At 43.4% G+C, this 15052-nt stretch overlaps 1 protein-coding gene across 4 annotated transcripts in view; it reads right to left on the bottom strand.

Annotated features, from left to right (window-relative positions):
* The window catches only part of FAM13C (family with sequence similarity 13 member C), a 389871-nt gene that overhangs the window by 277114 nt on the left and 97705 nt on the right, over nt 1-15052 (bottom strand). For all 4 annotated transcript variants that reach the window (XM_029609761.1, XM_029609762.1, XM_029609763.1 and 1 more), the window contains exon 3: nt 1432-1541. In XM_029609761.1, coding sequence (XP_029465621.1) covers nt 1432-1541 — 110 coding nt within the window. The remainder of the gene's footprint in view (nt 1-1431; nt 1542-15052) is intronic.

Genomic DNA, 15052 nt, shown 5'->3' with positions numbered 1-15052 from the left:
ATTCCAGAACAAGGAAGATGTGCTATTAATTGTGGTTTGATTATGCGTTAGGACACAGAAAAGACAAATTAGAAAAGCAGAGGAATTGAAAAGATGATACACAGAAATAAGGCCAGAGATGTAACAGATGTAAATCCATTTTGAAAACAAGGAGGGACATTTTGAAAAAGATTTTGAGAAGGCTAGTGGAATTCTCTGTGGAGTGGTAGGGTGATAGGATCCTGGTTTTTTGGAACAAGTAAGGAGGCAAGCAGGAGCATTTTTCACATATTGAAAACAAGAGAGGCAATTAAACTTATTTGGCTTAACCAGACCTAGTTGAAATTATGAATTAAGAAATATTGAGGACAGAGGAGAAACACCCATAGACACCAGGAGTGATTTCATTAATGTATCCCTTATAAAGAAAATGAAGTGTATTAAGGGATGGGAATTTATCCTGTCCTTCAGCATATCCTAAGAAGAGAATAATACTAAACCCATAATAAATGGGGCAACATAGTGATTCTCAATATCAACCCAATGAACATCTAAATTTTGAGAATACCAGGGAATAGCTGCCTTCACTTTGGTCACCCAATTCTATTGCTTAAAATCAGAAAGGGAAAGACCCCTTTTGCTTTTATGAGCAGTCACAGAAACATCGAAATCCAATAGCAAGAAAAGACCATCTTTTTGAAGGTGCGGTCTCTAGAACTATACATAATATTCCAAATGAAGTCTCACCAGGGACATACACAGGGATAATATCACCTCCCTTTTTTTGGTTCCATTCCTCTCCCTATACAACCAAGCATACTTCTGGCTTTTGCAGTTACCTTATCTACCTGTATGCCCACCTTGCGATCATCTGATATGATCATCCCCAGATCTTGTCCTTGTTTCGTGCATAGAAGAATTTCACCCCCTAGACTGTACTGCTCCCTTGAGTTTTTATATCCCTAATGCCTGACTATTTTTTAGCATTAGATCTTAGCTATCAGACTTTAGTCCATTCCTCAAGTTTCGCTAGAACCCTTCTCATGTTTTCCACACCTTTCTGGTTATCTATTAGACATTTGCAGAGGAAACATTTTTGTTTCTGTTTTGGCTGGCATCAGGAGAAGTGTATGAGAGAAGCCCTTTCTATCCACTGTTCTCTACTGCAATTATCTTTGTGCAGCTAATGCCACTGTTGAAATAGCTTCTACCAGTCTGGAACAGCACCAGCAGTTTGAAGCTACCGAAACCAGGAGATTTACAGACTTGACCCAGAGCTCAGAGAAGGGTGATTAAAATCCAAAAGCTCTAGGTGATATGTGGTGTGCTGGCAACCCTACATAAGTCCATAACAGTATGTCCTTCACTGATTGAGTAGGTCCCTGAAACATGGGCCTCTCATATTGCAGGAGCTGTGGGTGTGTCCTGTACCCCAGGGTACCAATCACCTACCTTGGTTGAATATGGATTGTGTCTTGGCACTTGATGGCTGCATGCTCAGTAAGTTCATTGGATGGCATACCCAACTTAACCCGCTGATCTGGAACAACATTCTCCTTTTCCTGTAGAAAGAAAGATGAAGACTCCATCAGGGAATGGGGATATTCTGATACTTGGAATACTCTGGCAAAGCAGGAAGTACTTACACAACATTTTTTTCCATGGCAGGAGAAAAAAAAATGTTTTGTTTAGCTAATTGAATGCTCCACTTCCTGGAAAACATTCACAGTGATGCTAACAGTTTAGAAACTGATAGAAAATACTAACTACCCTATGAATGGTCCCATGCACCATGTTGTGCCTTCTCAGTGTGAAACTCATCTGCATTTTTCACCACGCACAAAAGCTATCCTACTATAAGATGCATTCATTAACCCTTTGGTTCTTAAGAACTGTATATGCATCATTATTTTCAGATTTTTATTTCATTCACAACTACTTAGATTCCAAGAGGTTATCCTATTCCACTTAGAAATTTACTCAATACTTAGACAACACATTGCAGTTTCATATGTTGTGTGGAAATATTTGTTATATATGTGATTCAATGTCATATGCCTACCAAACAAATAACAATCACTTATATTGCTGAATCTACATCTAAGTGAAATAGCTTAATTCCCCTGTTTTAGATATATTTTGTCACGCGCCCCATCTGCGCCCGGCCTGAACACGGGCCTGCTCACTCGTTAGCGCCTCTGCAGGTCATGGGTCGGCCTCCCCAGCGGCAGCCGTGAGTTCCTCCAGGCCTTGGCATCCACTATGTACCAGGCCTCACGCCTGAGTTTGGCGTCTCCAGTGGCGTTGGCCATACCCCTACGCATGCGCGCGCATGCACTCCGCCCGGTCTCTTGTAGGGCCAGGGGTGGGTTCTAGCTCCACGGCGTGCCTTGATTGAATGTTCAATATAAGGAAGTTCCTGCCTGCACTTCCTTGCCTTGGCAATCGAGTCGGTGCTGTAAGTGTACTAGTTTGCCTCCGCATTCACAGTCTTGTTCCAGTGTCCTTCTGTTCCAGCGTCCTTCTGTCCCATCTCCCCAGGTAGTACCCTCGGACTGTCTCTCTGGTACTGACCTTGGTCTGTTCCTTGACCATTCTGTCTGCTGCCTGGATCCTGTCCTCTGCTTGCCTTGTGACCTCATCTGACCTCCAGAACCTGACCCCTGCCTCGTTGACTACTCCTCGGACTGATCCTCGGATTTTGACCTCAGCTGCCATTGACCATGTCTCTGATTCTGGCTCTGTCCCTTGCCTTGTCATCGCCTATGCTGTTCTGGTCTTCCTTGCTCCATCAGATCTACAGCCTCGAGTCCGACCACACTCCCTTGTTGTCCATGGGCATGCCTGTCTACTATCTCTCCAGGAGACCCTGCGAGGCCCACCTAAGTCCAAGCGGCCCAGGTCCCTACGGGCTCCACCCGGGGGGACCGTGGGCTTCCAGTGGTGAAGCTCATCCTAGCCTCTGTCTCCTCCAGTGCTCCGCCCTCCTGGGGGCAGGTGCTTCCTGGTCCCTACCAGGGAGCCATTCTCCACTGCTCCAGGACAAGGGTCCATCCCCGAGTGCAACATATTTAATGTATCTGAAAACTTTCCTTTGGGGAACAAATTGCAAAATGTCCATCTCAAATAACTGCAGCATTCACCAAGATGCAAAATTTTTATTTTTGGGTGATTTGGCACTTCATGGAGGACTCTGTTTTAATTCAAACCTTGCAACAGGTCAGGGAGATACTGGAGAGTGATAGAAGGAAGTATGTTGTATCATTAATGGAACTTAGTTTAAAGTTTTATGTCTATTACATAAGATCATTTATAGCGAGCAAACTAAACTGCTAAATGCAGTCAATCGATTACACGTCCCACAAAGAAATCTTAGATCTGCTGGCAAAGGTCTATTAGCTATCCTTCAGTAAGAACTGCCCATCTTAGTGACGTTAGAGCCAGTGCCATATCCCTCGCTGGCCCTAAAATATGGAACCTTTTACCTTTACCACTACGCACACAATCCGATACAAAACTATTTCGATATTGAAGACCTGGCTATTTAAGAAAGTTTATGAGGATTCAGATCAACATCAAGCATATGAGATTCTAATAACACATTTCTGCTTTATTTTTTCCTTTTTATCCTTTTGACTTTTTAATATTACTTTTAACAATCTTATTTTAATTCTTTGTCTTTGTAATTGCATTTTTTGTACTATTAAGTAATTTTATTTCCTATAACATGTTGTTTAGCCTGTCTCTGTTTTTATTATGTAAACCGTTGTGATGGTTCTACCGAATGACGGTATATAAAACCAATAAATAAATAAAAATAAAAAACAGAGTAAGGGGTGTTCCTTACTATTTCCTTGATTTCTCAGCTTGTGACACCTGTGGGCAAATATACCAAATATTTTCCCCTATTTCAGAATGGGATAAAACATTTGAAAATCAGGCATTATGCCCTTAGCAAGTAGTTTTATTGTTATGATATCCCAGTCTTGTTGCAAATTTTGTATCAAGTTCCAACAACAAATACATATTTGAATGATTTTTTGTATCAAAAAACATTTAAATAAGAAGCTTAGATGACAGATCCAAATAGCCATTTTCTTTCATTTCCATTATATTGTATTTTTCCCTGAAAAACAAGGTTCTTTAAAGCTGCATTTCAGCACAGATGTCTCAAAAATTGGTTAAACTATAGTGCTCCCTATTCTGAAATCCAGCAGGAAGTTTTTTCTTTTATCACCAGGAAGAGAACTGAATTCTTGATGTAAATTATTCCTATTGTACAACGGTACATAACACTAAGATTCCGATATCTGAGAAAAGCTGAACACCTAAATTAGAGGGAGAGAGAGAGAGCAGTAGTTAGCTATTTATGCTACTATGGGAGGCCCACCTAGTAACTCGAGGTGAGGTTTAGGTAGTAGTGTAGGGGTTAGGGGCCACATTTACGTGCAGAGAGAGACGTGTGAATAGAACAGTACACTCTTGTGAAGATTTGATGTCCTTTGGAGTGAGGAAACTCACACAACGATGAGATTTGTACAATGTTCTCTCGCGAGTTGATAAATGACCCTGTTAGCCGGATATAACTTATCCAACTAAATTACGATGCACATTCAGTGGCACGGCAAAGCCACTGAATATACTCATATATGTGCATAAGAACATAAGAAAATACCATACTGGGTCAGAACAAGGGTCCATCAAGCCCAGCATCCTGTTTCCAACAGTGGCCAATCCAGGCCATAAGAACCTGGCAAGTACCCAAAAACTAAGTCTATTCCATGTTACCATTGCTAATGGCAGTGGCTATTCTCTAAGTGAACTTAATAGCAGGTAATGGACTTCTCCTCCAAGAACTTATCCAATCCTTTTTTAAACACAGCTATACTAACTGCACTAACCACATCCTCTGGCAACAAATTCCAGAGTTTAATTGTGCGTTGAGTAAAAAAGAACTTTCTCCGATTAGTTTTAAATGTGCCCCATGCTAACTTCATGGAGTGCCCCCTAGTCTTTCTACTATCCGAAAGAGTAAATAACCGATTCACATCTACCCGTTCTAGACCTCTCATGATTTTAAAACACCTCTATCATATCCCCCCTCAGTCGTCTCTTCTCCAAGCTGAAAAGTCCTAACCTCTTTAGTCTTTCCTCATAGGGGAGTTGTTCCATTCCCCTTATCATTTTGGTAGCCCTTCTCTGTACCTTCTCCATCGCAATTATATCTTTTTTGAGATGCGGCGACCAGAATTGTAAACAGTATTCAAGGTGCGGTCTCACCATGGAGCGATACAGAGGCATTATGACATTTTCCATTTTATTCACCATTCCCTTTCTAATAATTCCCAACATTCTGTTTGCTTTTTTGACTGCCGCAGCACACTGTACCAACAATTTCAATGTGTTATCCACTATGACACCTAGATCTCTTTCTTGGGTTGTAGCAACTAATATGGAACCCAACATTGTGTAATTATAGCATGGGTTATTTTTCCCTATATGCATCACCTTGCACTTATCCACATTAAATTTCATCTGCCATTTGGATGCCCAATTTTCCAGTCTCACAAGGTCTTCCTGCAATTTATCACAATCTGCTTGGATTTAACTACTCTGAACAATTTTGTGTCATCTGCAAATTTGATTATCTCACTCGTCATATTTCTTTCCAGATCATTTATAAATATATTGAAAAGTAAGGGTCCCAATACAGATCCCTGAGGCACTCCACTGTCCACTCCCTTCCGCTGAGAAAATTGCCCATTTAATCCTACTCTCTGTTTCCTGTCTTTTAGCCAGTTTGCAATCCACGAAAGGACATTGCCATCTATCCCATGACTTTTTACTTTTCCTAGAAGCCTCTCATGAGGAACTTTGTCAAACGCCTTCTGAAAATCCAAGTATACTATATCTACTGGTTCACCTTTATCCACATGTTTATTAACTCCTTCAAAAATGTGAAGCAGATTTGTGAGGCAAGACTTGCCCTGGGTAAAGCCATGCTGACTTTGTTCCATTAAACCATGTCTTTCTATATGTTCTGTGATTTTGATGTTTAGAACACTTTCCACTATTTTTCCTGGCACTGAAGTCAGGCTAACCGGTCTGTAGTTTCCCGGATCGCCCCTGGAGCCCTTCTTAAATATTGGGGTTACATTTGCTATCCTCCAGTCTTCAGGTACAATGGATGATTTTAATGATAGGTTACAAATTTTTACTAATAGGTCTGAAATTTCATTTTTTAGTTCCTTCAGAACTCTGGGGTGTATACCATCCGGTCCAGGTGATTTACTACTCTTCAGTTTGTCAATCAGGCCTACCACATCTTCTAGGTTCACCGTGATTTGATTCAGTCCATCTGAATCATTACCCATGAAAACCTTCTCCATTACGGGTACCTCCCCAACATCCTCTTCAGTAAACACCGAAGCAAAGAAATCATTTAATCTTTCCGCGATGGCCTTATCTTCTCTAAGTACCCCTTTAACCCCTCGATCATCTAACGGTCCAACTGACTCCCTCACAGGCTATCTGCTTCGGATATATTTTAAAAAGTTTTTACTGTGAGTTTTTGCCTCTACAGCCAACTTCTTTTCAAATTCTCTCTTAGCCTGTCTTATCAATGTCTTACGTTTAACTTGCCAATGTTTATGCTTTATCCTATTTTCTTCTGTTGGATCCTTCTTCCAATTTTTGAATGAAGATCTTTTGGCTAAAATAGCTTCGTTCACCTCCCCTTTTAACCATGCCGGTAATCGTTTTGCCTTCTTTCCACCTTTCTTAATGTGTGGAATACATCTGGACTGTGCTTCTAGAATGGTATTTTTTAACAATGACCACGCCTCTTGGACATTTTTTACTTTTGTAGCTGCTCCTTTCAGTTTTTTTCTAACAATTTTTCTCATTTTATCAAAGTTTCCCTTTTGAAAGTTTAGCACGAGAGCCTTGGATTTGCACACTGTTCCTTTTCCAGTCATTAAATCAAATTTGATCATATTATGATCACTATTGCCAAGCGGCCCCACCACCGTTACCTCTCTCACCAAGTTCTGTGCTCCACTGAGAATTAGATCTAAAATTGCTCCCTCTCTCGTCGGTTCCTGAACCACACTTGAATGTGAATTTTAACCAGGAGCTACAAGTCGGGCCTGCGCATGCCGTGCGGATTCTAAAAGGCGCCCAGGTACACGCGTATCTCCCACTATGCACACAAAAAATGCTCTAAAAAAAAAGAAGGGGGCAGGGCGTTGGCATGCCTGGATTTCTCAATGAAACCAGCACAGGTGTGCATCGAGGGTCCCCTGCCATGTAGCTTTATTTCTACTATAGATGGTGTGTATGTCAGGAAAAAAAAGTAAAGAAGTGAATGGGGTTTTAAGGTCAGGGTTAACAGGGACAAATGGAGGCTATTTAAGTAGGGGGATTAGAAAGTGAGCTGGGAATCAACTGGGAAAACTGGTAATTGCGTCGGCACGTGTGTCTACTAAAATCCCCCCACTTAAGCGGTAGAAGTGGTATTTGCACACATAGGCACCTACCTACTTAAATTTGAATGCACACATGCGAATGTTTATCCTGTTTTATACTATGCACGCATATACATGCGAATGTTATAAAATGGCCACATCCCTGGGCATGAGCTGGCACATGCACGCACACGTGTGTGAAAGTGGCTATTAAAAAGTTACCATCTTAGCCAGATAAGGCAACCCGGCTAAATTTAGACCTGCTCTATGGGATATCTAAACTTAGACATACAATGATATGATTAGCTCCAAATATCAGTAATTAGGCATATAAGTTATACATCCAAGTCACTCTGCCCTCGATCTGCCCGGTACACACCTACTTTTTATGCACTTACTTTTTAGCCATATAAGGGATTTATATGACCAAGCGGCAGCCGCTGAACTTGGGTGTATATTCAGTGGCCGCTACTTAGCTGTATAAGTCCCACATATCCAGCTGAATAGCTCTGGATGTGCTTTGAATATTGACCTCTAGGAGATTAAATCTAGGACTGCCATTCATTTGCTTAGATTTAGGCTCCTAAGTTAGATGCCTAGTGCTGAGTACCTAACTTGTTTATTCCATTCCTGCAACTATCCACCTATAGGCTCCTAAATTTAGAAGCCTAATGAAAGTAAGAGTTTAAATTTAGGCACTCAGCCCTAGTAAATTTTCAAAAGGGCCAATTTAGGAGCCTAACTCCCAAAGTTAGGCTTCTGAACCCACTGATAATTTTAAACATTTAATATTATTAGAGGTCAATATTCAAACTTTTTGTCTGGGTAACTTCTGGAATTACCAAAAAACAAGATTTGAATATTCCCCCTTGCTTCCCAGCTAAATTGAACAACTCATTACCACAAAATTTACCTGGCTTCAAGGAGGTGGTGCTGGGGGCATTCCCAGGGCACAGTTTCACTTTATCTAGGAAGTGCTGATATTCAGCCTAATCCAGACAAAGTTAGCTGAGTAAGTCTGGTCGAAAAAATACCTATCCTAATGCTACCTGGCTGACTTTACCGGGGATGCTCCGCTGAACATCTGGGTAGCGTTATCCTGGCAATATTCAAACTGTCCTCATTGACATAAAATTTGCAGATAGTTTTTACCCCCAGACTTTGCACCAATTTTTCAGAGGACGTGCGTGCATTCTTTCACTTTGAAGCTTGCTTTGGGTGCAAATTACCTGTGGACATTTGGTGGTGGCCTAGGTTTTGGGGGGCAGTTTTACATGCACTATCAGAGGTATGAACAGCATAGTACACATCAGTGAAGATTTGATGTGATTTGGAGTGAGGAAAGGTACACAAAGATGAGATTGTTCAATGTACTCTCAACCTAGTAGTACATTGGAATAGGAAAAAGCATAAGCATTTGCAAACTAGATGTAAACCAATAATAAGGGAGGCAAAAAGAGAATTTGAAAAGAAGCTATCCATAGAGGCAAAAACTCATAATAAAATCTTTCTTAAATATATCCAAAGCAGGAAACCTATGAGGGAGTCAACTGGACCTTTAGATGATCGAGGGGTTAAAGAGACACTTAGGGAAGATAAGGCCATAGCAGAAAGACTAAATTAAATTTTTGCTTCGTTGTTTACTGAAGAGGATGTTGAGAAGCTACCTGTAGTGGAAACTGTATTTAATGGTGATGATTTGAAAAAACTGTAGGGTAAAAGCCAGTGACCCTAAACAATGATGTGCATAATTAAATCTGAGCCTGCAGCCATGTTCACAGACTGAACCAAAGTGCAGGCCTGAGCAACACAAAGATGGAGTCTTCAGCCATGCAATGATCTTACCAACTTTATATGGGACTCTTTTTATTACACAGAGGAGAAGAAACTGCAATTGTTCTTCCCTATCAGACATCTGTCTGCACCTCACAATGTGCTAGTACACCCTGGGCACATGAACTGTGAGCATGTCCTTGATGAAAACTTTGTATCTAGCCATGAAAACAGCTATGAAATGGGTATTGTTCAGCAAATGTCCACTGATTAACCTCATTACTGGGAGTGAGAATATTCCTATGCATCTGGACTCAGATTACATCATCAGCATCCCACTAAACCTGCGTCTATAGACGGTGATAACATCCAAACAAAACTGATGTTGGATCCTATGGAACTGAATATGCCATGAAGTTCCAAACAGAGAAAAAGCCTCTGAACTATACAGACTATGAACTTTTCTCAGAGAATTTTTCCTAAGGAATTTTCCCAGGATTTTCTTCCTAAAGTTTTGATTGTTGCAGTTCACTAAACCTGTGAACTTTATGCCCTGAAAGAACGTTGGCAAGCCAGTTCCTTCTTTACCCTATTACTGCTGGCAAACCTCACAGCGTCGTCTGGGAGACCTCTGGGTTCTATTTTCTTGTCATTTACCTGCTGGGGTTGCTGGATTCCTCGTGGCGCTTCTCTGCAGGAGTGTGACCTGCCTGTGGCTATGGGTGAGATAAAACTGGCTTAATTACCTTTCAGCTGGGTTAATTAGTTTGGCATTATGTACTAGGCAAGTGCAAGTTGATTCAGAGATGCATGAGCTTATGCTCATTTTCATAACAGTACTTTGCCAGTAAAACCTAGAAACTTAAAAACAAAACTACAATTTACTGTATTAAATCTTGTATACTTATGCTGCTACAATAAAACTGATTAATTACCTCACAAGAGTGTAAGCAACTGCTCCCTTAAAATTAATGAATTACTAGTGTCTGCTCTGATGGGGACTGATGATGGCTTTGAAGATGGAGCAGTTGGAGGCAGGGGCGGATTGGCCTATCGGGGGATCGGGCATCCCCCGGTGGGCCAGTCGCTCCCATCACGTGACTTTTTTTTTTTTTAAAGTTCCCGGCCAAAGACAAGAACAGGGTCTGCTGGCGCTGCGGGCAGGGCCGGTGGAAGCATTAGGCCTGGGCCGCCGCGAGCAGTGGTATCCCGAGGGGAGCCAATGCCCCCGGGTGCAGGGAGGCTCATGCGGCGCTGCAACAGGCAGATTGGCAGGGCTGTGATGAGGCTCATGTCAGCACGGCCCGAAGAAAAAGATCGCGTTTAAACGCACTGATGCTCCTCCTCCTTCCTGCCTGTGCAGCCCCAGAAGTAAATGTTGCACGGAGCCGTGTGGGCAGGAAGGAGGAAGAGCATCAGCGCGTGCAGAAGAGGAGCAGCGCTTACGGGCTGCTGCGAGTCCCAAGTTGCAACGGCCCGAGAAGAGGAAGCGGCCCAAGAAGAGCAGGGCCGCTGCAGATCCCATCCTGCGGCGACCCGCGAAGAGGAGGCCCAGAGGTGAGAGAGAGGCTGAGGGCCTGTAGAGAGTGTGTGTGTGCATGTAAGAGATGAGTTGACAGATTGTGTGTGAGAGTGAGGACCTGAATGTTTGCAGAGACAGCATGTGAGAGCCTGTGTGTGTGTGTGTGAGAGAGACAGCATGTGACAGTGAGAGCCTGTATGTATGAATGATTGTATGAGAGAGAGCATGTGATAGTGAGAGCCTGTGCTTGAGCAAGACAGCATGTGGGAGTGAGAGAGAACCTGTGTGTGTGAGACTCAGACAGCGGGGTAGATTTTCAAAAAACGCGAATAGGCGTACTTTTGCTGGCGCATCAGGCGCAAGCAAAAGTACGCTGGATTTTAGTAGATACGCGCGGAGCTGGGGCGGGCTCCGCGCGTATCTACTAAAATACGCCCCCGAAACGCTCCCTAAACGCCCCCTAAACGCCGCGACGACCGGGCCCGCCCCCGACACGCCCCCCTCGGAGAACCCCGGGACTTACGCGAGTCCCAGGGTCTGCGCGTGCCAGTGAGCCTATGTAAAATAGGCTCACCGGCGCGCAGGGCCCTGCTCGCCTAAATCCGCCCGAATTTGGGCAGATTTAGGCGAGCAGGGCTCTTAAAATCTGCCCCAGCATGTGCAAGAGAGAGACTGTGTGTATGAATGAATGTATGAGAGAGAGCATGTGAGAGTGAGAGCCTGTTATGTGTGTGTGTGTGAGAGAGAGAGAGAAAGCATGTGAGAATGAGAACCTGAGTGTGTGTTTGAGGGAAGAAGATGGAGAGAAAAGAAACAGAAAAAAAAAGACAATATAAAAGGAATTGGCAAATAAAATAAGAAAGGGAAGGTGGAAAAAAAGACAATATAAAAGGAATTGGCAAATAAAATAAGAAAGGGAAGGTGGAAAAAAAAAGCCTGTGACCAACCAATTAGAAAACTAAGATCAGACAGCAAAGGTAAAAAAAAAAATTAATTACTTTTTAGTGATTGGCACATGTAATCTTTGGGAATGTGCAAGAATAGCACTTTCTCTATGTGGATCTCACAATGTACGAGATCAGCATGGAGAAAGTGGAAGCCCACGGGGCCTGCACAGAGGAGGCAGCAGAATGGGCTTCAGTGTCAGTCGCAGCAATCAGCACCTCACCAATAGCCATGTGGCAGCAGTGACAGTGGCAGCAGAGGAATGAGAGAGATTCCAAGGTTGCTGGCAAAAGAAAGAGAGGGGATCTCTGCCTTTAGTGTGTGCATGTGTATGAATGGGACTCTGCCTGGGGGTGTATGTGTGTGAATGCATGGGTGCCTTCCTGGGGGTCTGTGTGTGTGAGAATGAATGTGTGCATGCCTGGGGGATGGGAAGGGAGTGGTGTGAAAATGAATGGGAGCCTGCCTGGGGATCAGTGTGTGTGTGTGTGTGTGTGAGAATGACTGGGAGCTTGCCTGGGTGTGTGTGTTTGTGTGTATGTGAGGGAGCTGGTGAATGTGAGAGCATGAGTGTGTATGAGAAAATCCAAGGGAGTAAGCGTTTTTGTGTGGAGGGGGAGAGAGTGTCTTAGAGCCTGAGAGTGTGTCAGTGTCAGTGAGAGCGAGAGGTTATGGTGGATATAAGAGCATGAACGTGTATGTATGTGACAGTGTATGTGTGAGAGAGAATGGACATGTGAGTATGTGTGAGAGAGAGAGGATAACCTCCTAATCCTCGACAATATCAGGGTGCCTGGAAATCAAGAGCTCCCACAGAAGGGGACAGCAGGGACTTTTTAAAATCCTTATTAGTTTTAATTATTGAATATTATTTGATGTCTGCTCTTTTTGAAATATTTTATTGGTGTTATATACAAAGTTTTGAAAATTTCCTGAGTTAAATTACTGGAAGTTCTATTCATCAGCAGTTTTGAAATATATATTTTTAGTATGATTTTCCTATTGTGATGTTTTATAGTTCTTGATTTTATTGTTTGATGTTTTATGAGGAATGATGGTATTTTCTGTTTTTCCATTGCTGCATTACATACAGTCTAACTTGTTGTGATTTCCAGTTCAGTTTGTCTGTGCATTTCTGTGTATATTTTATGGTCCCTTTATTCTGTATTTGGTGACTCACCAAATTGTATATGTAATTGGGTACCCATGGGCCAGTATGGAGAAAAATCCCCCTGGCTACTATTTTCCCACAATCCGCCCCTGGTTGGAGGTCACGGTTTTGCAACACCTGACTCCCTTGATGCCCCCGATTGCAGGCCCATCTGGAACTGCAGCATTTGTGGAGAGTTTGGAGTCAGCTTCTCCATCGAGATTTCCTGAATGCTGTCATGGATCTGAAGTTCCTATTCAAGCTGCTAAGGAGCTAGGTACTGTTTAGTCTGGGAGTTTTTTCCTGCCTCGCTCCAAACAATTCAATATGCAAGCCTTATGGAAAACCCTGGCGGCAATGGGGCAATCTCTTTCCACACTAAGGGCCAGATTTTAGTACCTACGCGCGGGCGTAGATTTGTGCGCACAAATCTACGCCCGATTTTATAACATGCGCTCGCAGCTGCGCGCATGTTATAAAATCCGGGATTGGCACACACTTGTGCACCTTGCGCGCGCCGAGCCCTAGGGGAGCCCCGATGGCTTTCCCTGTTCCCTCTGGCCCCCCCCCCCACCTTCTCCTCCCTTCCCCTACCTAACCCGCCCTCCAGCCCTACCTAAACACCCCCCTAACCTTTAATTTGGAAGTTGCGCTTGCCTCTGGGTAGGCATAGGTTGCCCGGCGCGTGATCCCCCAGTACGGCCGCTGTGCCGGAGGCCTCGGTCCCGCCCCTTTCACAAAGCTCTGGAACATACGCGCATCCCGGGGCTTGCGCGCGTAGCTGGGCCTATACAAAATAGGCTTGGTGCGTGTAACCCCATAAACGCATAAAGCTTTTAAAATCTGACCCAAATTTCTCAGATTTCTATGAAGACTGACTCTGCTATGGTTTCTGTGGCTCAACAGGAGGCAGATCTTAAAACGATTAAAACATGTTTGGAGAAGGTAGAAAACAATTATGGAGAACAAAAGGCATTGTTAAGCTCAGTGGTTAAAGATAATGGGGCAGATTTTAAAAGCTCTGTGCATAAACATTTTTTTTTAAAAATTAAGAATGCATTAATACCTCTATCTTGCTACACAGTGAGACCACACTTAGAGGTCAATTTTAAAAAGTCAGTGTGCGCATCCATGTGCATGGTTCCTGGACACACTGATTTTATAATATGTGCACCGGATTTTAAAATCCATGTGCGCCATTGCGGGCAGCCTACGACTCACGCGGGGATTTTATAACCTATGCGCGGTGACACAATCGGGCCTCCCCCATATCCCTCCCAGTCTGCTTCAATTAAGGAGCAGACTGGGAGAGAACTTTCCTATCCCTAACTCTACCCTTTTTACCTCTTCCCCTCTTCTCCCTGACCCTAACCTAACCCTACCTATCCCCGGGACAGCGTCGAATGGCGCTGTCCTGGCCTGCGCCTCGCCCAGACCACACCCTCTGACCTGCCCCTTTCTTTGGGCCCAGCACTTCTGCGCGTAACCGGGCCTGTTGTAAAATGTACGCAGCGTGCGCAAAGTCTGGCCACGCACGTAACCCCCATAATTTACGAGCATGGCCCTTTGAAAATGTACTTGTTGGAGTACTGTGTGAAATTCTGGTCACCGCATCTCAAAAAAAGGTATAGTTGAACTGGAAAAGATAGAAAGAAGAGTGACCAAAATGATAAAAAGGATGGAACTGCTCCCCTATGAAAGGCTAAAGAGGTTTGTGGTATTCAGCTTGGAGAAGAGACGCCTGATGGGATATGATAGAGGTCTATAAAATCATGAATGGAACAGAACTGGTAAATGTGAATCGATTATCTATCTACTCTTTCAAAACCTAGGGAACACTCCATTAGAGAAAATTATTTTTCACTCAACGCACAATGAAGCTCTGGAATTCATTCCTAGAGAATGTGGAAAAGGCAGTTAGCATAGCTGGGTTTAAAAAAGGTTTGGACAAGGTCTTGGAGAAGAAGTCGATAAACTGTTATTAACCGGACTTGGAAAAGCCACTACTTATCACTGGGTGTTAGCAGCATGGAATCTATCAACTGTTTGGAATCCTGCCAGGTACTTGTGACCTGGATTGACCTCTATTGGAAAGAGGATATTGAGCTTGATGGACACCTCCATACCAGCACTAAGGGGCGGATTTTCAGAGCCCTGCTCGCGTAAATCCGCCCAAAACCGGGCGGATTTACGCGAGCAGGGCCCTGCGCGCCGGGA

Source organism: Rhinatrema bivittatum, chromosome 7 (genome assembly GCF_901001135.1).
Source record: "Rhinatrema bivittatum chromosome 7, aRhiBiv1.1, whole genome shotgun sequence".
Taxonomy (NCBI): domain Eukaryota; kingdom Metazoa; phylum Chordata; class Amphibia; order Gymnophiona; family Rhinatrematidae; genus Rhinatrema; species Rhinatrema bivittatum.
The sequence above is the reverse complement of the archived record's forward strand: the minus strand, read 5'-3'. Positions and strand labels throughout refer to the sequence as shown.